At 39.1% G+C, this 23506-nt stretch overlaps 2 protein-coding genes across 6 annotated transcripts; one reads left to right on the top strand and one right to left on the bottom strand.

Moving 5' to 3' along the window:
• Position 1: 1 nt before the first annotated feature.
• On the bottom strand, positions 2-15489 carry LOC139620377 (tumor necrosis factor receptor superfamily member 25). 4 transcript variants are annotated; one of them, XM_071475823.1, is made up of 10 exons: positions 11055-15485; positions 9935-10031; positions 9702-9827; positions 9255-9386; positions 8807-8855; positions 7201-7364; positions 6761-6931; positions 6240-6277; positions 5830-5938; positions 2-1981 (listed from the first exon to the last, which is right to left on the bottom strand). In XM_071475823.1, the coding sequence occupies exons 1-10, from the start codon at positions 11139-11141 to the stop codon at positions 1662-1664; spliced, it is 1293 nt and encodes a 430-aa protein (XP_071331924.1). In that variant the 5' UTR covers positions 11142-15485; the 3' UTR covers positions 2-1661. The 4 variants fall into 4 exon arrangements, with proteins under 4 accessions (XP_071331924.1, XP_071331923.1, XP_071331927.1 ...); XM_071475822.1 differs by having other exon boundaries at positions 9935-15486; XM_071475826.1 differs by having other exon boundaries at positions 1721-1919; positions 9935-15489.
• znf362b (zinc finger protein 362b) lies at positions 13068-23506 on the top strand. 2 transcript variants are annotated; one of them, XM_071475832.1, is made up of 9 exons: positions 13068-13206; positions 15493-15556; positions 15872-16106; positions 16378-16482; positions 17263-17581; positions 18222-18446; positions 18895-18973; positions 19087-19245; positions 19973-23506. In XM_071475832.1, exons 2-9 carry the CDS (start codon positions 15494-15496, stop codon positions 20087-20089), a joined length of 1302 nt encoding a protein of 433 aa, XP_071331933.1. In that variant the 5' UTR covers positions 13068-13206; position 15493; the 3' UTR covers positions 20090-23506. The 2 variants fall into 2 exon arrangements, with proteins under 2 accessions (XP_071331933.1, XP_071331932.1); XM_071475831.1 differs by having other exon boundaries at positions 15845-16106.

Raw genomic sequence — 23506 nt, 5'->3', positions numbered from 1 at the left:
CTTGTGGCCAAGAATTTTATTCATGACATGTTGTATGGTGATATTTCAACAGGCTCTTACAGGATACCATACATTTGTACCATAGTTGATTCCACTGAGGATAAAATTCCTGACCCTGGGCAGTTTTAGAAAATCCACTCACAGAGCTTTGTAACAAAATATGCAAGCATCTATAAGTAGTTTCAGAAAATTAAAAATAATTATAAATATATGCACATACATATGCCTCAAAGCTTAAAGCTAAAAGCCAAAAGATTCATATTCATACATTCATTAACAAAACCCATTACTGGAAAGTCCAACTTCTTTAGTGTCAGTAATTGAACTGACACACAAAAAGTCTCAAAGTGAGATACAACAACATCACAGCAGTGATGCAGTTTGAATGGAATATGTGTGGTGAGGAAATACCCAGCCCACTGCACCTTGTCAACATTAATTTGCATGAAACTGAAAATCTGACATCCTATGGGGATTCCAGTTTTCTTCCCTTGTGAGGCTGTGCAACAAGAGTCACTGGCTGAGTTGTTATGCCAAACCTTCATGTCAAATAAGATGGAGTTGTTAGACATGGTCAAATGATCTGTAGCAGTGCTGCCTCAAACATCATAGATGTTCACTGAAATATTCACACAGTTTAAATATTCAAACTGAACACGAGTCCTTGCTTTGACTAGTCATATGGTTTAAAAAAAAAAAAAAAAAAAGAAAAAAAAAGAGCACCAATTTATAGAGGTAAAATAATCTTGTCACTACCTGTTAGAATGTCTTCAGAATTCAAACAAGGATGTTTTTCTTCATTTTACCATACCCTGCTTCCCTTCCATACACTGACACAGTCACAGAGAAAAACAAACATATTTACATTCAGCATTGTGCTCTCAAACCACAGCCCTCCACTGTTGGCTATGAAGAGATGTCACACAAGAAGCTGAAAGTTAAGTGGTGTTTGACAGAATTAGTAGTTTAGACAGCATGCCTTATATGTAGCTCATACAATTTATCTAACTACTGTAGTCCTGCCTGAGTATTCAGGCATGATGCCTTTCTTAAAAATGCCACTGTTGTTGTTGTCACATGCATTTGAGGAAGCCACTTCATGATCCAAGCTCCAGTTCTACAGCTGACTGCACTGCAAAAAATAAATTATTCTTATACTGTTTGTATATACTGCATGTTAAGCGTCACTCTCGACATAAGACGAATCTCAATTCAATTCAATAAAGAGTTGAGTTTTATTCTATGAAAAAAAAAAAACATATTAAACACATTTCTGGAGCGCATTTGATGTTATCCATTAAAAGAAGTAGTAAAAGAGGAATTACTTCAGTTGCAGTTGGACCTGTCAGGATCTCCATGGTGCTCAATAATGCCATATAACTGTTAGTTAGATTGTAATATACAGTACATTTGAATTACAAATGTATTATAAAATTAGAAGAGATATAGAAGATATATATATATTTCAGTTTCCTGTGGTTGTACCATGTAGTAGCTAAGGTACTTTCAAGGAACTTCAAGTTTCCAGTCTTATGAACTGGTGTCCAGGCTTGAGGCACTGATGTCTTGCATTGCCTAATAGCATGCTATTTATGTCTCCAGGTGCAGTCTCAGGTGTCTTGCATTGATGCTCTTAAATCTCTGCAGGCTGTGAAACCTTGCTACTGTTCAGGCCTCCACTGCAGCTTCTCCAGGCTCTCCTGCAGCAGCTGGGCACAGCCGGATAAATCCATATAGCGCAAGGCCGAGAAGACATCATTCAAACTTGCAGAGGAGCGCTGGCTCCACAGCCTCAGCATCTGGTACTGCCTCTCTATGGAGCCCAATCCCAAACCAGCTTCTAGCTCCACCCGCTCCAGCTCCTGATCAGCCACTGAGAGCAGACGCAAGAACTCCTTCCATCGACGCAGGGGCACCTCCTTGATAATTGCATAGAGAACAATAGCCGGCCAATGCTCTGACTGCTCATCTTGTTTCACAACTGGCAGGAGAGAACAACAGGACACAAACAACAATAATAACGGAAATAGTGGCATAAGCTGCACGAGTGTGTTATCTGTCCAATGTGCTTCTGTTTAACCACATTAAGAGAAAAAAAATTGTGCTTTGCAGTGTGTCAAGTCTCCCCTTGTGTGATTCAATGCACAGCTCTGTCTTGCAGCATATTATGTTTTTTTTTTTTGGTTTGTTTTTCAAGATAAATTAAAGGTCATTAAGATCAACTGTGCATAGGCATTTTTAACCAACCATGTCTGGAGATTATCTCTGGGTTGACTACAGTGCTCAGCTGTTTAAGTAACTTACTGAGCCTTTGTTGACATTAAATGTGCTATATGTAAGTTTTCTCCGCTGCTGAATGTGGTTTCTTGTTGGGAGCGGGTGGTGGTGATAGGGGTCACTTGCCAAGAGCCGCAGTCATCATTGCATTTACAAGACAAGAGGTTAGAATATGCTGTCTGGGCGGCAACACTTCTTCATCCCCTCATGCTGAACTGAGGCCGTGCTGGACACAACAGTGACTCACTATCACAAAGTAGCGTTACGAGGCAGGGGGGGCCGGGGCTGGTTAGCATGCTAACTTCGGTAGAAATGAATAAGTGACAGAAGTAGAAGCAAAACAAGATAACCGTGGTGTTGATTTCCAATGCTGGAGACAGCCCTTGGCAAGTAAAGGAATTAAGTTTGATGCTGAACTCACAATGCTCTAGACCGGTGTGTAAACAGCTGTTAATGCTAACGTTAGCTATGCAGCAATAGCAAAAACTTATATATAACACCTTTCAGGACAATAGGCCTATAGAAGATTAACAGCTTTATCCTGTGATGATTTTTGGTGGGGATTTTTTAAACGGGGCAAGGAACACTGAATCATGCAGGGGGAAAAACAGCTGCTACACTGCTACACTGCTACACGTGGAAAGATTCAAGATTCTTAACTGCCTTTTGTAGGCTGCATGTGGTACATGGAAAATCTTCCTCACTCTGCATAAAAAAGACATAAAACATACTGTAAATCAATCACTATCCCCAATTTATGAAATGAACTGAGAGCATAATCCTCACCACAATACCGACAGCGCTACAACCACAAGGGGGTTTTCAGCTCAACCACAAATGCCAGACACAACAACATGACATTACTAATGACAGGAAACACAGTTGTATTGAAGGTCATCCTAAAAGCTTTATTGAAAGACTTTTTTTAACTGGTTGTAGCTGGCACCACAGGGTTTTACCAGCCCATATTTCAACGGCAACAAGATTTAACCTGTATCCTAAGTAAAGCATAGATCTGATTTGTTTGAAATGTCAGAAACTAACCAAGTCTTTTGGATTCTGAGAATAAGCAAATGAAAAGGTAAAAAAAAAAAAAAAAAGCAGCGGAAACTATATGTGACTTACTCAGCTTTTCACACTCTATATTCTATAAATAACATCTGAACGTTTGTGGATGTTGATGATTTCGCAGGAGTTAAAACAGGATGTACAAGGACACAAATTGTTCACGGTTAGCAGTGACATGCACGCTCTATCTGATTTGTCATTTCCCCAAATGTCAAATTGCTGACTGACGTGAAAAAATGAGGGTGACCTGTTTCCCAGTTTCCACCTCCACTCTGTGGGCCACAAGGCTGATCAGAGATAAATAGCGTGCTGAACAAGCAAAGATGAAAAGGCTGCTGTTCCGAGTGTGAAAACACCACAGCATCTGATAGCTGCCTACACCAGTAATCACATGGGGCAAACTATCGCCATGGACTTTCTCTACCATTTTTCACATTTGGCATGAGTGATGTCACCTTTTAACCAGATAGCCAGACAATCAGACAAGCTTAATTCTTTGTGTGTGCATGCATCCCCTCTGCTGAAGTATAAGGCACTAATTCATGTACAGGTGATTTTAGACAGTAGGCCTTCTCTTAAAGTGGCTATGTGTAAGAATTGGCCTAGCATTTTACCAGAAATTTGGGGTGTCCCCTGTCATATAAGGAAATGCAGTCTTTGGTCCCTCCTTCCCTTTCCCCTTCTACTGTACCATCAAGCATATTTGGACGAATCCTGATGAGCCACCGCATCTGGGGGCCAGTGGACCATCAAAGAATCCATAAAGCTTTTACTATCCTTCTTTGTGTACCTGTTATTCAGGGTGCACATGAGAGCATGTTGTGTGTACCAGGACTGGGCTCACTGGCCAATCACAGCCAAGTTTCAACCATAATCTTCACGGTGAGCTTAGTTTGAATAAATCTAACTTCAGCATTGGGCAGTTGTTGACATGTTGCCAAACCTGCATGGACTGGAGAATTATGTTTTCCACACAGGCTGTTTTCTTTGGTTATTGTTAGACTGATGACACTATCGCCATGTACAAAGTGGTGTTATGAGACAGGGCAGGCGAGGGCTAGCTGGTTAGCATGCTAACTTCATTATATAGCTCTGCAATTTTTTGAATGTTAAAATTACACTAAAATACTCATATATTGCCCCTTTTAACAAAATTTGACATGACGTTTATTTAAACATGAGAGTAAAGATTCACATACAGATTGTTCAGCTTCTCTCATTCAGTTGGCAAGACATCATGCCAAGAATTGATAACTTCAGGGGAGGACCTGAAAAAATGTAAAAGCATTGTTCCATAAAACACTATTTAATGTCTATATAAAAGTCATTTCATGAGAAATGCAGTGGGACTTGAAACCTGAGGGATTTTTTTCTTGTGCTCATGTTGTTGGGTCTCTGACAAAAGCAACGTTTTTACCATTTTTATCCCCAAGTCTTCTGTATGTATCCACTTTTTCTCAAATTTCTCGATTTAATAATGAACTTGTTCTCTATGAACCCATGCTGTAACTTTCACTCTATGTAATAAAGTCTTTCATTGCTGACACATCTCTTGGGATCATAAAGTGTTTAATATCAGAGAGCTTCTCATCTCTCCCCAACGTTCACATTATACATCTTTGTATCACCAATTTCTGGTTGGGTGGTATTGGGACAAATTAATTTGTCCCTCAACCACCTACTGCTTCTCTTTTTCAGGTAGTTTGTCCCTCCATCCTTCAAATCACCAGTTTCTCTTTACTTCTGGGGCAGTTCCAGCCCCCTTCAAAAATGTAGTTTCATAAACATTACAAAAAAAAAATTCTTGACTTAACTCAAATTCTTTTCCAGTTGTGGAGAAAGTGGTGTCTTATTTCAATGAGCCAAAATGCTTCTTCGATAATATGAGTCTGGCTTCATATCTCAGTGCTGAAACTGCTCTGTTTGAGATTGAATCAGAGTAGCTCATAACACCTCTAAGCTGCCTTTGATACATGTTTGCAAGATTTGTTAAGACTTGTTACTAGGTGTAGTAGCAGTTGTGGCAATAGTAGTAGCAGTAACACTACCATGAGATGACCTCTGAGCTCCCATTATAAAGGGTGAAGGGAAAATAAAATAGTGCAGATCGACTAACACATATATCTAAGATTTTACATAAATTAATAAGCAGATTTGATAATAAATTGATACAATCCCTGGTTAATCCCTCGGGCCTATTTCAACATGCCACACCTCACTTAATCTAAGTCTATAATGCAATGCAAGCTTCTACTGAAGAGCTTTACCCTTGTGACACAGCTCTGGATTGGGTTGATATGTCTTTAATATCATATATGTATATGACAGGTTCTATAGTCTGCTGATGTTTTGAGATAATTTCTCTAAAGTTCCCATTTATAAGCTTACCACCTGCTGCACCAGAGAAACATTGTCAAATTCATGTACTGAACAAGTCCAACCAAGGCCACGTATTGTTGTTGGGGATCAAATACTGAATCTTACCTTCGTGTACAGCATTTGGCAGCAGAGGACCGATGTGGGCTGGATGTTGTGGTATGGCTGGACTGTAATTGGGAGGCATCATGGGAGATTCCTCAGATATCTTAATCGTCTTGAAAGAATAAAGAAAGATAAAGGTAAATGTCTTTGCTGCAGCCATATTTCAAAATGTTAGAAAGTAATGAGTGAAATTCTTCAACCTTTCTCAAACACTTATAAGTTATTTTGATCATTTATTATAGCTTTATTATATCATTTATAATAACAAGGTGTGACCAAGAGTACATCTTTGGTCTTAATGACCTTTACATGTTTTTTTTTTCACAAGGCCTTCTGACTGTCCACCTACAGTACTGCTCCAAGCTAGATCTCTATCTCAAAAGAACATAAAGTGCATGAAACTGAACACAAACCAGTGTGGTTGGGTTGCTGTCTTGATGACTGCAATGTTCTGTTAAGGAGAAAACCAGATATTATCAGTAAGTTTCCTGTGTGAACAAGTTCAGTCGAGAAAGATTTTTTAAAAAAGAAACTCTGTGAATTTCTGTGAAAAGATTTTTTTTTTTTGTTTGTTTAATACTGGAAGGATTGTGTCTTGAGCTCGCATTTAATGCATGCAATTTAACTGTATCAGGACTCACATGAAAGTTTATCTTTAGCACCTGCTGTTATACGTCTAGTATTTTTATGAAGTTAAAGATTGAAGTGCCAGAACGTAGCTTCTCTGTAAGAGGTGCAAGAGGTAGTCAGATATGGTTTTGGACACATACTTATCTACAAAACTATTATATATTATAATATTGGATTATAATAACTGATGCATTAAATTGTAGGAATGTATGTGTAGTTTCAACTTTTTTATATTCAGTAAGGTAGCAAAATTTGGCTTAAGTACAGTACTTAATGTACTTAATTACATTCTACCACTGGTTACCATTGAATTGAGGCTCCTCGGCATGTGGCTCCATGCCTTTGTTTGTGCCCAAGCAGGGACAGCTGTTTTGTTTTCCTGAATAGATCCAGATGAAGAGCAGCATGATCCCAAAGAGCGCCATAAATATCAGCACAACCACCATGAGAAACAGCCAGAACATATGGTGCCCCTCTGTGGACATAAGGAAACACTGACATTACTCCACTACTCATCAAGTCTAACATACAGGAATTCTGTCTGAAAACCTGTGATGATGAAAATATGAATGATCCCCCAGATAGCCACTCAAAAAGGTGAAGCGATCAGGCTCTGTTAATCTAAAATAAATAATAATAATAAATAACCACTGTTAGTGTGATCGTGTGAATTATAAACACAGACTAGTGAGTTTTTCTGTCGCTTCACTTTAAGTAAAAGTACAGTTAATAGTGGAAACTAACTGTCAGTTATCAGTTGCATATCAGGATTCGATGTTCTGTTTGCAGGTGTGGACCCATTGTCACTTGGTTTAGGTGCAGATGTAGTCGTAGTTGGAGGTGAAATTGCAGTTGAAATTGCAGTTGTACATTTCCTCCTGCAATCTGAGTTTTCCAGACAGACCCTCCTGAAAAAAGGAGAGACTAATGTAGACAGTGGAATCTCACATCATTTTTATCCATATAATGTTTATAGCCTTAAAACAGCAGTCATGTGACCATAAGGACACTGAAACAGTTTTTTGCTTTTTGTAATCATTCCTCTTGTGCATACTGGTCATTGAAAGATCCCTTTCTAATGTGATTTCATTTTAAGTGATGGGAGAAGGAATGCACAATCCTTGATAAGTGTAAGAGTACATTCCCAGGTTGATTGTTGTTGAAGCTAATCTGAGGTTTCAGCAGTCTGAGTTTGTCTTATCAAGTTGATGTCTTCAAAAGTTAGTCTTTTTAGTTGAGAATCCCCACTTTGTGTTTGGCTGGACAGTGACTGCCTGTAGGATACTATAGTAAGACAGAGTGAATTTCATACTAAAACAACTGCAACTTTGAAAGATACTGATTTGGTGTTCCTAACTTGGACAGCTGAAGCCTTTTATTAGCTTCAGTTAAACCTTTGAATGTATTTGCACAGAAAGGGAACAATGAAATCACATTAAAGAGGATTTTTTAACAGCCAGTATGAACAGCAGAAGTGATTACAGCAAGTAAAAATGAATTGAGTCAAACGGATTGTTCATTGTTCGTATGGATACCTGACTATTATTTTGGAACCTGTTCTTTAATGTGTTTTTATAGGCAAAACAGCAAATTTGTGCACACAGTTACAACATTTTATTAGTACTGCTGCACTAACAGTTTTAACAAAACTGCCTTTGTGTTGAGACTTTTACAGCACACTGTTCAGAACAGTTAGTGCAGGGCCTCAGTAAAACCACAGAGATTTCCTTCCCCAAACCATAAAGTCAACATACACCCTGGCTTTGAATCATACTATGCTTGTGTTGACGTTTTTAGATCAAAGCTAGAAAACAGATTTATTATGTTTCTGAGAATGTCTTCAAATGTCTTGTTTGTCCACCTCAAACCCAAAGCAATTCACACATAGAAGAAGAAAAATCATAATGGAGTCAAGAAAAGTGTTACTATCTTTGCTGAATGAAAGTCCTTATACAAGGGAATCAAAACAATTGTAAATTAATTATTATTTTCTGTCGATTGACCGAAAGATTACTTGACTAATTTTTCAGGGGTTAGTTTCCACCTCACAGAGGTTTTCTTCAGACTTAGTCAAGTAAACATCACAGAGAAGGCATTACACAAACATCACTACTACTCACTACTCCGGTTGTAAACTGCATAATTTAAGTCTGCCCCTCTACTGAAATAATCTGATGATAAAGAACAAAAAAGAGCTCCCTCCATAGAAACAGAAAAAGCAAAAAAATGAATGTCAAAAATGTACTGTAACTGCAAAGTGCCAAAATTAATACAGTTCGGAAAAGACTGCCCCCCACAATCCACACTTCTTCTTGTCAGAAAAAATCTATCATATTGAATGACCTCCCACCTTTGGCAGGACTGGCACTTCTTTGTGTAGTTAGGACTATCATGAGGCTCTGAAAAAAAAGAAAACACTTATGTGAACTCAAAAAACTATATGGCTCCCTTCTGAATCAAAATATCCCCTAGGGATTCGTTACAATTGCTCAACATTCAGTTAGGAAAGAGGAAGTAAAAAAGTAAAAAAAAACAAAGTGAATAACATGACAAAATAGCAATAGTAATTAAAAATTAAATCAACCATAATGTGCAATGGTAAACTGAATGAAGTGTAATGTGGGTATAGATTATTTAACAGTAAATTAACAGTAGTTTCACAGCATAGTGTGCATAGACATGCAGAAATGGAGGTAATTGTATTGCATTGTATAGCATATTAAACAATCAAGAATATGAATCAATATGGCAGCTGTAAATACCAATCAAACACTTTGACTCCCTTTGACTTCACCTACCTTCACAAATTTGACATGGGCATTGCTTGCAGTACTTTGCGCTGGGTTCAGAGCCTTCATAGTAGTATCCTTCTCTACAGTCACACATCACATTACTATTGAAGGTGCAGGACTTTATTTCCACCTCATTATCTGTGTAAAAATCAAAACACAGAGTTTCTGTGTCAATCCACAGCATTAACACACAAGATCCCCACTGGATTTCTGTACAGTACAGTAAAAAGCCTCGAAAGCATGATTTAGGGGTTATTTTCATCAATTTTCACACGCCTTCAGTCGGTAATGGCTAATCTATTAATTCTAGTCCAAAATGTCAGATAAACCTGGTCAAGGACAGAACAAGATCCTATTTAACCTGATGTCAACCTGGTGTTAACATCAGATTTTTGTACACAATATCACACAAGATGACACACCCAAGTAATGGTTTTTGAACAAGATACTTACGATTACATACGTCACACCTCCTGCATTTCTCTATCTGGTTTTCCATAATTGTGTATGTGTCCTTCTCACATCGTTTACATTTAATTTTTGCAACTGGATCATCACAGTTACCAATTTTATAATATCCTGGAAAACAGTGGAGACAGGGAGAAAGGCAACGAGTTAACATGAGCTAATTTCACTATAACTGTACAACACAAGGCCAATGTATACAGTTCTGTCTTATAACTCACCAGCTGGGCACAATTTATAACATGAATCACTGGTTTGTTCTGTCACCTTAGTGTAAATCTGTCCACTGGAATGGAAGGCAAGTATCAGTTGGAAAACCTGGAACAGAAGACGAGGTTTGATGATCTGAGTGTGGAAAGGATGATGCTCACAACTGGCATGACACTTAGACACTACAGCTACCATACAGAAAGACATTAAATAATCAGGTGTCTCTGCAGCCTTTTTACAATCTTTCATTCCAAATGTATGTAGATATGTGTTTGTTTAACTCCTTGAAAAAATGTCTTTAGTATTAATATTTCAGAGTTCATTCTGAATATCTAAAGTGAATATCTTTGAGCTTTGGGCTTTTGGCTGAGCAAAGCAAGACGGCTGCAGATGTCCTCCAGGACTCTGATACATTCATTCTGATCATTTTTTGCTATGTGCTCTCATTCTACAGAACAAACAATCAAGAAAATAATCAGTAAATTAAACAAAAATGTAAGTAATTACTTAGTTGCAGCCCCAGTAAATTTATTAGGTTATTAAACATGTTGTTACCAGAGCTACAAGACCATGACAGGGAACCCAATTGATTAAGAGACCTTTCCCATCACCCATCCACATATAACTTTATATATGTGGATGGGTGATGTTTTTTTGCAGCAACTGATAAGATATGATAAGATAGCCTTTATTAGTCCCACAGTTGGGAAAATCACAGTGTTACAGCAGCAGAGTGGCAGTGCAGAGAAGAAGCAACATGTCCAACATGTTCACCTGACACCCCAACAGCGGGACTATGCAGTACATACAGTATATAGTGTACATCTCTCTGACAGTACTGACAGTTGGTAGCACATCTACCCCTGAAGCCACAGATGTTCTAACATGATACACAGTCACCCAGGAATAAACAAATAAAAAACTGCCTCTTTAACCAAACTTATCAAGTTATTAATGAAACATTCTCTATGTGTGTTTTGTACCATTTGTGGTAACAGCAGTACTGTGACAACAGTTCCTGTAATGATGACTGACGATGATCTAAAATTCACTCACAGAACTTAACTTAAAGCATTCTTAAAATAGAGCATGCAGATTATTCAAATAAAACAACTGAACTGGATCACTTACCAAGACAAAGGCCATGTTGGAAGAGTAGACAGTTAAAAAGTTAAACAACCAACAGTTATCACCAGGGGAGGACACCACTAGATTCATCAACAGGAAGAGGCATTCTGACGCTAGGTCTTCTGTAGATTTCCCTTGAAGCTGAGTCAAATAAAGTGCTGTTTGTGTGTGTGTGTGTGTGTGTGTGTGTGTGTGTGTGTGTGTTTTGCGTATTTGTAGGTCAGAGCTGTCAGTTCTTTGGAGTCTTCAGAGAAGTGGTGCCAGAAACAGGAACAACAGTGAGATCACAACCCCGCCCACCCTCCTTCCCCAAAACACTCACACATACCCTGTAACATTAAGATTGATGGCAACGTCAGACTTCCTCCCCCTGATTGTTTCCTATAATTTCACTGAACCTATTTGATGGTAATGTGGTTCAGACAGAAGGACTGGTGACATACACGGGAACCATTCATGAGCCAGATACAGAAATTGTATGCAGGTGGTGGTGTGTATGTGTACTTTGGATAGAAGGCACATTGGTGGCTTCGGTTCATCTCCTCATAAGAAAGACTGAAACCAAAGATACAAATTTAGATAAGGCAGGCACCAGAGGGAGAATTAATGAAAAACAGTAAACTCAATCCCCAATTAGAGGGATGAATATTGATTTTAAGAAATATATATAATCAAACATGAAAGTTTTCTTGACTGTCAAAATGGTCAAATATTTGCTGTGGTGTGTGTGTTTCAAAAACTGCAGTATGTGCGATGACTTATACATAACCCACAAACATAATAATTTATATCTAAATAATAATGTGTAACAACAGGCTGAATGAATTACTCACTGAATATTAATCTCTTAGCCTACAACTGACGCCTAAACTCTAAACTAGAATTTGTAATTGGGGCTCATTTTTTTCATTGGTTTCCAACAAAAGTTGACTGAAATCCGTTTCAGTCAACTTGATATTCTTTTCTAGAGTAAAATTGCATTTTCTTGATACAAAATTCCTATTTTGAAACTCAAACTGACGATGAGATGAGAGGAGTTCTTAGTTAAACTGACCCCAAGTATGTAAAGCCCTACCTCCCCGTCCAACGGTTTGGGCCAACTTCCCGTGGTCATCATTGCTTCAGATCGACCTTGAACCCAAAGAGTTCTCCATATTTACTCGCATATCAGGTGCGGAGGATAACAGGTTTCTTATATTCAAAAAATGTCATCCTTGAACATTATTTTGTGTGTCGTGCCTTTCCCATTTTCTGTCCCCTCAATTTGGTCATTGTCTCTAATCAACTTGCCTTCACAAAGGATTTATAAAATTAGCTGGGGAACCCATCTGTCCCATTGAGATAAAAACACGTTTGCCTCAATGATACTTTATTTACTCAAATGAATTATTCCTTCACTTAAATGAAGGTAAACCTGCTACAGATATCTAATCTACTGGGGACTGAGATATTGCTTTTGTTTCATCACCTTAGGCTACAGATGCATTTAAGTTTAGGGGCACTATCTTCTTTGCCTTGACTACATTTTATAGTCAAATGTAGTTTTACCCCCACATCTGTCTGACTGACAAATTTCTTTGCAGTAGAAGATTTCACATAAAGAACATGACAATGAAAACGAGGTCAGAAGATAATTATCTGCAAACACATACATGGCAGCATCACTTTGAGCAGCTTCAGCTTCAGCTTCAGCTCAAAACGCACTTTTTCTCGTTTAACCGCTTTTTCTTTTTACACCCAAGTGCATTCTGCAGTTATTTTACCAAAGGGATATTTTGAAGGCATTACTTTTCGTTGGAATGAAGTATTTCGACATTGTGCTATTGTTCTTTCGGGATTTTAGAGTGCATCCCTGCGGGTCTATAGGCTAAATCCAACCGAAACTGCGCAGAATTGAGATTCTTCGGAAATTCGGTGTCCACCAAAACGCGAATAAAGTAGGTCATCGCATAAAAATCCAAAGCAACACAAGGAGAACATTTCCCTGTGTGTCTGTGCTGAGCTGAGCCTGCAGCAGCAGCAGCAGCAGCAGCAGCACCCAGAAGTGAACAAAGCGACCCGGAAGCGGTGGTCCGACTGGAGGCAGGCAGAAAGAACATCAACCTTTTATATTATAGCTGTACTCGCAAGACAATATCTGCAATCAGGACACAAGGTATTTGTGCATGTCTTTTTCGTGTCTTCACTGCTGTGCATTTCCGCGACAAGCGATAGACTCTCAAATGCGTGCATTGTGCACATTGTGCAATTGCTGTCCTTTGATTCGTTCAAAAGTTGCAGAATGTGGAGGAAAAAAAAAAAAAAAAAGCAGCCCTAAAAGTGAGATTTGGTGAAGATGGCACAGCGTGTCTCCGGAGGCGAGGCAGTCCGCGCCGGTTGCGTTTGGACCTCAACGCATCGCTACGGTTGTTTTAGTCGATGTGGTGTTTGGGTCGAGCCTGCATCTTGTCCGTTTCCGTGCTGTTTTTTTTTTTTTTTTTTTTTTTTTTGCAGGGCATGGTTGTTGTAGGAAGTGTCAGTTTTTTTTAAGAGGTGGGGAGGCCGGGCTATTCAAACCTGCAATTCGCCGTAAACAATCATCCATGCCTTTGACATGATAAACACACCTTTGTGTCTGCGTCGGCCGCGTCCTCTCCCCCAGCGCCCTCCTCACGACAAGATGTTCATGCTCCTAAATTTTTTGGGGGGTCTGCAGAATATGGCGTCCCGCCTTATAAAAATAAGGCTGCCATTTTTGTTTCTCTTTTGTCTGGAAATGTTTTAAGAAAACTGTCTGAGAATGTCTGAGCCGCACCGGGAGGCTCGGTCCGAGCAATCCTCCCCCCAGGCTGAGTCCAGAGGTGCTCTCAGACAGAGGACATGTCCGAGAAGTCATAGAAAGGAAAGTTTTTTTGTTTTTTGTTTTTTTTTTCTTCGCGTTTATCTGAAAATTTAAAGCGACGTGCACTTATTTTCAGGAATTCACTCTCAGACAAAAGGATCAGAGGGGCTAAATGTCCAAGCTGGACGGCTCCGGCTCTGTCACACTGCTGTCTTTTTTTTTTTTGCGAGGGACAAAATATTTCTAGGTGGCATGTCTTTGTTTGACCTGTGTGAAGTTAAAGGTGACAGTTTACACTGTAGGCCTGATTTCCAGCGTGTTGCACTGTCAAAAAAAAAAGAGCTTTGACTTCAGTGACAGCCATCAGTTTATGACTTTACTATTATTAGTTTTTGACTAATTAATTAATTAATTAATTATATCTTAAAGATGAGTGCAGCCCCAGAAAACTCTTTAAAATATCTTTTTGTTTTGTTTTGTTTTGTTTTGGTTAAAGAAATTTGACCTCAGTGTCCACTTACTGTATTTTTCACCGGCATGCCACAGTCTTCCTCATTGGATGGAGTATGCTCATGACAGCTAAGCCATCTCCATGATAAATGAGCAAACCCCATCTGTTGAGCAAGACCATGAGATGTGGATGAAAGCTCGGAAAATCCAGTGAGTGAACCCCCGAGATACAAGTATACGTTTCCAAGGTCAAGTTAAATCCAGTTTTACACATTTTCAGATACCTGCCTAAGATACATTTTAATTTAAATGTCTTTTTTTTTTTTTTTTTTTGTCAAAATTATTTGATTTATTTAAGTTACCAAAAACCCAATAAAACCTATAGAAAGCATAAGATTTACCTGTATGTGTGACCTTCATCTATACATCTGCCTGTGGTGAAAAGGGTCTTTTCTAGATTAACCAAACCTTTTTACTTACTGGTCATAAAAAAATGTAGAATAATCTTGGTATTTGTCCTGAAGAAAATTAGAAATAGGAAAAGATATGTAATAATGCAAGCCCTCTAGAGTTATTAATAACATTTATGGAGCTGCCTAATTAAAATCTTCCAGTTCCACCAAGTGAAAGTCTGCACAATGAGTTCCAAAATCTGTCTAAAATGTATTTATTTTTGGCCTTACGGAGAGCTTTTTTTTACAGTTTTCAAACTGCAGCCACCTTGCAAGAAGAGTTCCTCATCAACGTTTCTCCACATTGGATAAGTGCTGCAGTTTGGTTTAATTCTAAATTGTGCTAAATGCTTTACAATGATGCGACTAAGTATGGAAGTGCACGCACAGCTAGATGAAGGTGAATGTGATAGGGACCAATTAAATGTGTATGTTAATTTGGAGCTAAAAGGAATCCTTCACCCTTTCTAGTCACATGAAACCTGTTAGTTGCTTGCGGTTAGTGTGCCATAATTTTCATCTTTACAGTTACCGTCTGCCCGTCTGCCACATTAGCACTCTTTGCCTACAGATTTTGTTGAAAATATTTAAAAACATTGCACTTTAAAAAAAAAACATGTTTTGCATCACAAACTCCTGCGTGACTCAGGCTGACAATTTTGTAGTGACAGAACAGCTCATTAAATAGAACCTGAAATGTAAATGTTATTCATTTCAGGATGGCAGAGCCTCGATTTAACAACCCATATTTCTGGCCACCCCCTCCATCCATGCCAGGCCAGGTAAGTCCACCTGTAACGTGTAATTACTGTGACGTTTTAACCTTTCATTGCCATTTGTTTCCATGTGTGAATGTCTTTTCAGCCATTCAGCACCAGTCAGTCACTGAAACAAACTCTCAGACAGAGAATCTGTCCCAGTTCCTTCTTGTTGATTAAAAAAAAAAATTAAGTTAAACTTGTACTGTGTGCTGATCAATGTTTTCTGTTCCGGGATGTGTTTTTGGGGCATGAATGACATTCACACATGGTGGCTGTTTTCTGTTGAGCATGAGCCGTTAACCCTTTCAGCTGGATAACCTGGTGCTCATTAACAAGATCAAGGAGCAGCTGATGGCTGAGAAGATCCGACCCCTGCACCTGCCGCCTACCTCCTCCCCTTCCCAGCAGCCTTTGCTGGTGTCCACCTCATCCCCAGATGGCAGTGTACAGCACGGCATGCCAGTGCCAAAGCCCCAGCCTCAGCAGGTGCCGGGCCACCACCCGCAGCCGCAGGGCTCTGGACAGCCAGACATCGCTCTGCACGCTCGTCCCGCCTCCAGCTCTGGACCAGGTAGTTGTCATTGTTTGTAGGCCAGGTTACTGAACCTCAATACATTTTGAATACAGACCAAATGTATTGGTAGGGTATTGGTAAAGACCTCTAAAGTAAAGTCAATGACTGATATATATGTATATTACAGGTCTAACCTCAGATTTCACAATAAGGTTGTGAGGGTCTCTGTGGGCTACAGGTGTTGACTTCACGTTGTGTGGTATTCTGCATGATTCAAAACATGATCTACTGTTTCCTGATTAAAATACCATCACCTGACAACTTCCAGATGGAAATATGGACGACAAGTCAGCAGTAAAGGCCAAAGGATTGTGGGAAGACTGGCACATGAGACAGCTTGGCGAGCAACCAGGCCGGATCAACCATCGCTCAGGTATTGCAGTCAGTTATTAATATAAGCTGTATGTAGGACATTGTCACAGTAGATTGGGATACACTGACACACACAGGTACAATGATGTATAGACAGTAGCTGGAAAATAAGACAAATAAATTCACTGCACTCAGTGAACAGTCAGTGTTCAGTGTACATTCAGGCAGGGAGCACAGCAAACTGCTTCGGTACTTCTTGTATCATTAGTTGAAAGGCATGCAAAACATCAGATGTAATATTTTGTAAAATAATTCTTGAAGCTTAAAGTCAAGCAATAAACAGAGAGACTGTGTTGTGAAGGATGAACAGTTCAAATGTTTGAACAGAGCTTAGGGAAAAACACAGATGTTTTTTGGTTTTCAGGATACACAGATATCGGTGATGAAGATTAATACTAATGATTTTATAATTATTAGTATAAACCAAAACCACAAACAAAACTTACAGATACTCTGACATGTGGTTAATTGACAGGATACGTGTTGAAGGCGCTGAACCATATTGGTGCTTTTGCACTTTTCAGTCTGTTTACTACAAAGCATGCATTCTTTGCATTACATCTTGCCATTGTGCAAACTATGCTTCTGTGCTTTTCAGGTTTGAGTGTATGTTTTCAACTGTTCCAGGCATTGAAGTCTATGTTTGTGTGGATCAGTGTGGAAATATACACAGAAAAATCCAGAACATGCAAAAACACTGACACTTATTTAAAGAATCAGAAGCCTCTCAAGTCCTGTGTTGTGCCATAGTTTAAAATAGTTGTGGTTCCCATCTCCACAGGTCTGGCTCCTTTGTCCCGACCCGACAGCCACAGCACCTCAGAGGCCCTGACACCCACGACTCCAACCTCCAGCAGCCAGAACCGCCTGGGCGGTGCCCCCTCTGTGAACATCATCTCTGGGCTGGCTTGTGGTCCTGGCATGGACCACATGAAGGCTGGAGGTCTGGCAGGACTGTTGGGCCCCCCACCCAAGGCACCTCGGGGACGGAAGAAGATCAAAGCTGAAAACCCGTCCGGTCCTCTGCTGGTGGTGCCCTACCCCATCTTAGCTGACCAAGGCTGTGTCACTGTTGCACCCAAAGAGGGCAAAACGTACAGGTTAGACACAGAAAGCTGCTGCTATTGTCGAGAAGGACATTTCCTGTTGCTCACGGAAAGCCAATTCACAGATGCAATTGTGGTCTGCAAAGGATCAATAGACATTTACCAAAGACAAGTTTGGTTTTAAGTAGACTGATTGAGATGCTCTGTTCTTCGCTGAGACATCAATATGAAGTCATGCTGATTGTCAATTGATCTTTGCCTCCTATTATCACCTGGAAAGACATGGCAAATTTCTTCTTATTTTTATTCTATTTGAGTTTTTCATGAGGAACAGGAGTTTTCAGAGGCAGCGAGTCTAAATGGTCTGGCTTCCGGCTGCCAAATATAATCAGTTTCCAGTTTGTTTCCCACAGTAGCAAAACTGATCTTATAAGACTTAAACTTAATTTGTGAGGTTGGCAAAAGGTAGACAAGTCTGTAGGAATTTTTCGTAACTAATTGGACCCTTCGCTTTATTTGTTTTGAAAATTCCATTTGTGTTGAGACTGAATGGTGCTGCGCTGCATAGTCTCTATCAGGCATCAATTCTAGACAATTGATGAATTAATCAAAATAAATTCATTCTTGAACTTAACTTAACTGAAGCAGCCTTAACTGTTCATGTTTATGTATTTTTCCCGTTTTTGTCACAAAGATGCAAAGTGTGCCCGCTCACCTTCTTAACCAAGTCAGAGATGCAGATTCACTCCAAGTCCCACACGGAGGCCAAACCACACAAGTGTCCCCACTGCTCCAAGACGTTTGCCAATGCCTCCTACCTGTCTCAACACCTGCGCATCCACCTGGGGATCAAACCCTATCACTGCTCCTACTGCGAGAACTCGTTCCGTCAGTTGTCACACCTGCAGCAGCACACCAGGTTGGTCCAGCTGTGAACACAGAGATTCAAGTTAGTGTGGGAAAAAGAAATAGTGCTTGATGAGCTGCAAACTCAATGACTGTTCTATTAACTCTATCCGGACAAATAATAATAATAAAAAAAAAAAAAAGCTGTTTACTACTGTTTACAACATTTTGTAATTCATGTTTTTTTTAGCAAAGAATTTGTCTGTTGAAGTTTCTTTACTACCTCGGGTGTATCAATTTGGGGAATTACAATATGGTTTTCGTTTTCACTAGAACATGTGGTGAAACGCCAGAGTTTGTTTGCTTGTAAATCTGTTGTGAAATCTGTTATGAAAATGCTTTGATCTTGTCTGCTGCAGTTCTGTGGTTTAACTGCTGTGGTTCTCTCATCCAAGTCATGAAAAAATTAAAAATTTGAGTAGTTTCTAACATTTATCTATTACCTGCCTCTTTTACCACAGAATCCACACTGGCGATAGGCCGTATAAATGTGCTCACCCTGGATGTGAAAAGGCTTTTACCCAGCTGTCCAACCTCCAGGTCAGTCCATGGTCACACAGCTGTACTGTGAAACACAACTGAAATCAAAAGGTAAAAGGAGTTAAAATTAAGTGATCTCCTCTTACAACTTTTGTTTTTGTTTTGTTTTTCAGTCTCACCAGAGGCAGCACAATAAAGACAAGCCCTATAAATGTCCTAACTGCTACCGTGCCTACTCAGACTCCGCATCATTGCAGATCCACTTGTCAGCGCACGCTATCAAAAATGCCAAGGCCTACTGCTGTAGCATGTGTGGCCGGGCATACACCTCAGTGAGTAAATCTGTTATTTGTTATCCGTTTGTTATCTCAGCATGTCTTGATGACCTTTGATGACACCCTGTTTTGCTTGGTCTGAAAGTAGCTGTTTCCTGTTTGTGACATTTCAAAACTCAACGTGTCCATGCTCCTGTTGAAACACACAGAAAAGCAGCGGAGTGTTTTTTTTTAATATCATTAATAGGGTCCATATCTTATTTAAAATACAGGGATCTACCGAGTGCCAGTTAATTTAATACATTTTTCCAATTATTCAGATTGGTAAGGTATTATATTTAATCTCCAAATATCTCTTCAAACCCAACAGAGTACTCAAAATTCAGTAGTTAGCACACACCCAAAAAGAGAGATAACTGATAGGTGAAAAAAAAAAAAACACTTCTGTAGTGTTTGGTTGAACTGTGAGTTCAAAGTTTTTTTTTAGCTTTAATATTGCAAGACACAACAACAAAGCTAATGGAGCTGACACAATATAGTTTTTAAAAATCTTTTGATTTTATGTCGTCAGTGTTAGAATTCTTTTCTTTAGCTCTTGCTCAAGTTAAACTTTTGAACATCTACACTTGACCTTGTGCCAGGTTGTGATGTTGCGTTTATGAGGTAGACAGACATATTTGAGTCAATATGTGAGGACAGAAAGGGTCAAATCTCCTAAGATAAAATGTAAGTAGTGGCAGTAATTTCATTTTGGACCATTTGGTGTGTTTTCATGTCTTTACAGGAGACCTACCTTATGAAGCACATGTCCAAACACACGGTGGTGGAGCACCTAGTGAGCCACCAGTCACCCCAGAGGACCGAGTCCCCCAGCATCCCCATACGCATCTCCCTCATCTGAGCTCCCCGGCTGCTCAGGAGCAGGTCGGATTCAGAGGCTACGTTCGGCTGGAGCTTATGAGGCCCTGCACCTACGGCCATCTACATAAGGCTTACATTAGCATTATGACAGCTGACATACAGTGCATTCAGAAAGTATTCAGACCCTCTCACTTTCATTTTGTTATGTTGCAGCCTTATGCCTAAATCATTTCAACTCATTTTTTCCCTCATCAATCTACACCCAAGACCTTATAATGGCAAGGCCAAAACTGAATTTTAGATTTTTAGTCCAGATCAGTGGAGTGCTGCAATGCTGGTTGTCCTTCTGGAAGCTTCTACCATCTCCACACAGGATCTCTGCATTTCAGCCAGAATGACCTTGGTTCTTGGTCTCTCTTACCACGATAGCTGAGTTTGGCTAGGCTGCCAGCTCTAAGAAGATTACTGGGCTGCAGTTGACAAGTCAAAATATTTCTTTCCTAACGACTTTCTCTTGAACTCATGAGGTCAAGGACAGATGTGAAGGAGAAATCATGAGGGCTTAGTAAAAGACAACTGTGATGCTAGGAGAATCCTACAGCACTTGCACAAGGCAGTAGGAGCGGAAGTTACTGACATGGAATGGTGCTTTTCTTTAAATGTTGCTGCCACAAGGAATTCTGGGATGGCATCATTTCCTTTCCTTTCACAAAGCAAGGTCCAGTGTACCCTGTGCTAAAGGAGATAAGAAAGGGAGCATCGAAGCACCTTTCCTTAACATTTTGAGAATTTGACTAGCCCTTATCATGGCTGCCACATAGATAGTTCCAGATCATTTCACTCAGTTAGGAACCCTCCTAAGCAAAAAGGCTTCAACCACAGCCCTGGTTGTTCCACAACTCTTCTATTTAAGAATTATGGAGGCCGCTGTGCTCTTGGGAGCCTTCAATGCAGCAGATTTTTTTTTGTAGCCTTCCCCAGATGTGTGCCTCAACACAATCCTGTGTCTGAGCTCTGTAGGCAGTTGCTTCCACCTCATGGTTTGCTGTTTGTTTTGATTGTCAGCTGTGAGTCCTTATATGGACTGGTGTGTGCCTTTCCAAATCATGTCCAATCAGTTAAAGTTACCACAGGTGGACTCCAGTCAAGGTGTAGAAACACCTTAAAGATGTCATGAGAAATGGGAAGCACCCTGAGCTAAATTTCATGTGTCAGAGCAAATGGCCCGAATACTTATGCTAATAATTAATTAACAATTAATAAAGAAATAATGAAATAAATAAATAATTATTTCAATTTTTCCCTTTTCATAAATTTGCAAAAATTCTGTTTTCATTGTGGGATATTAAGTGTAGGTTGATGAGAGGGGAAAAATGAATTTAAACAAACAGGTGCAACATAACAAAATGTAAAGAAGTGAAGGGGTCTGAATACTTTCTGAATGCACTGTAAGCATTCAGTGCTAGATTTAGTAAGTGGACTGCCTCCATCTGTCTTGACACAGACTGTCTGTCAAAAATGAGCACAGCGTTATTTTGTGAATGTAACAATACAGCTAGATGTTGTCCGGAGGATCGAGTGGCAAAGAATGTCTTGTGTCAGATTTAATAAGCACTTTCGTAAGCGTCATGTAAACTGCCGGATGCATTGGCCATCATAAATGTTGTAGTTAGTTTGTTTTTGTTTTTTTCCTCTTCCATGAAATGGGTTTCTAAAATGTGCCAGATGATATTTGCCCTTATAAAGAATTGAGAAAGTAGAAAAATGTTTGCTGGGTGTATTCTGGAGACATCCAAAGATAATCTTAAAGCACTTTTAGGCCTTGTGGTTTTGGCTCAAATTGTTTCAATCTTGTTGGATGGAAAATGCCAAAGGGCATTACTTGTGGCAGCTAAGAGTACGGACTGTGTATAAATTACAGTCTTTTTCTGTTACTTTATTTGCTTTTACTCACATTTTTGTGCAAGTACACATTTACAGGGACGGCTAATTTTGAAGAAAGGCAATCGGTAGATGACAATTTAAACATTTAATGATTGTATTAAGAAGTTGTATGATTGACTTGGGGAGGCAAAAAAAATTGAGCAACATGGAAGGGAAGAAAGATGAATGTTTTTTTTTTAATTTCCAAAATCTTTCACTTCATATTTGACATTCACCTTTATGGCACCTTTATGATCATCGCATATGATCAAAGAAACACTGCTTTTTACATTATGTTTTCCTCACATTATGTTTTCCTCACATCCCATTAACTCGTGCCATATGAACCTTGTTGAGGTTTCATGAGAAAGTAAATCTTGTAACAGTGTGTGTCTGCTTTCTCTATTCAGTTAAGCTTTGACTTTTATTTTCTTAGTATTAGAAGTATATGTTGCAGAGGTTGAATACATTGCACATGCATCAGTGCCAGCTCTACTCTACTCAGCCCTACTTTTAAATACACTTCAGCTGAAATTAAATTTTACTCAAGTGGTAAATTTTTACACCCAACCACTGGACCAAATGTGAAGTTATTGTACTCTGACCCAGTTAAGATTCTTTTAAATCTTTAATAAGCTTTACCCATTTGAAATAAACTGCAGTATAAGTCATATTCCATAGGCCAATATTATGAGTTTATGTGGAGGTGATGTTTCTCCTTTTGTTTTTTTCTCCTTAGTATTCTTTTTATTGTACACAGTATTGTTTGTTGTATTTTTACTGTAACTTTAACCTCTGGATGGTACTAATAGGGTACCCTGTGTTCTTCAGGGCACTTCAGAAAAGGTGCTACAGCTAGATGTTATGTTTGAGATGGAACTGAGAATAATGTAAATTACATATACAGTATATAGTATGTTTTCAAAAGAATAAAAACTTATTACTCAAGCCACTGGCCTGAAAACAGACATTTACGCCAACAACAAACCCTGCCTCTTCAATTTACTCTCTCTCTTGAGATAATGGGAAAATGTACATGTTGCTGTACTGTAAAACATGTTACTCATTTATAGTACCTATTTTAAGTTTTCATAAACATGTTCTGTTTGGGTTTTGTAAAAGTTTATGTATGGACTTACTGTAATTATTTTAGTCTACCCGTATATTATTAATATTCATGTTTTATATCAGTTATTTACATGTAAGCCTTAACTGTTTTATCATCCCATTTCCATTACTCTGTATTGTGTTCTGCAGTATTCAATCGTGTAAACATTTTTTATTTTTTCCTTCCGCATGGAGTTCCTGAGCTGTAATCTGTATGATAACTGTTTAACCCATGTTCTCTATGAAAAGATATTGCGTAGATTTATTACACTTTTTCCTGTCTTGCATTGTGGTTTCATATACAGTTTCTAGAAAACTAAATATGCACAGCCAAGACTGAGAAGTTAAACTAAGGTTATCAATGTTTAAAAAAGGAAAAAAAGCTTTGTATCTTTACCTTGTTTAATAAACAGACTGTTACAAATTC

This window comes from Trachinotus anak, unplaced genomic scaffold (assembly GCF_046630095.1).
Source record: "Trachinotus anak isolate AG129_WGS33_773 ecotype Australia unplaced genomic scaffold, CSIRO_AGI_Tana_v1 ptg000004l, whole genome shotgun sequence".
In the NCBI taxonomy this organism is placed as follows: Eukaryota; Metazoa; Chordata; class Actinopteri; order Carangiformes; family Carangidae; genus Trachinotus; species Trachinotus anak.
This window is presented reverse-complemented; position numbering and strand designations above follow the sequence as displayed.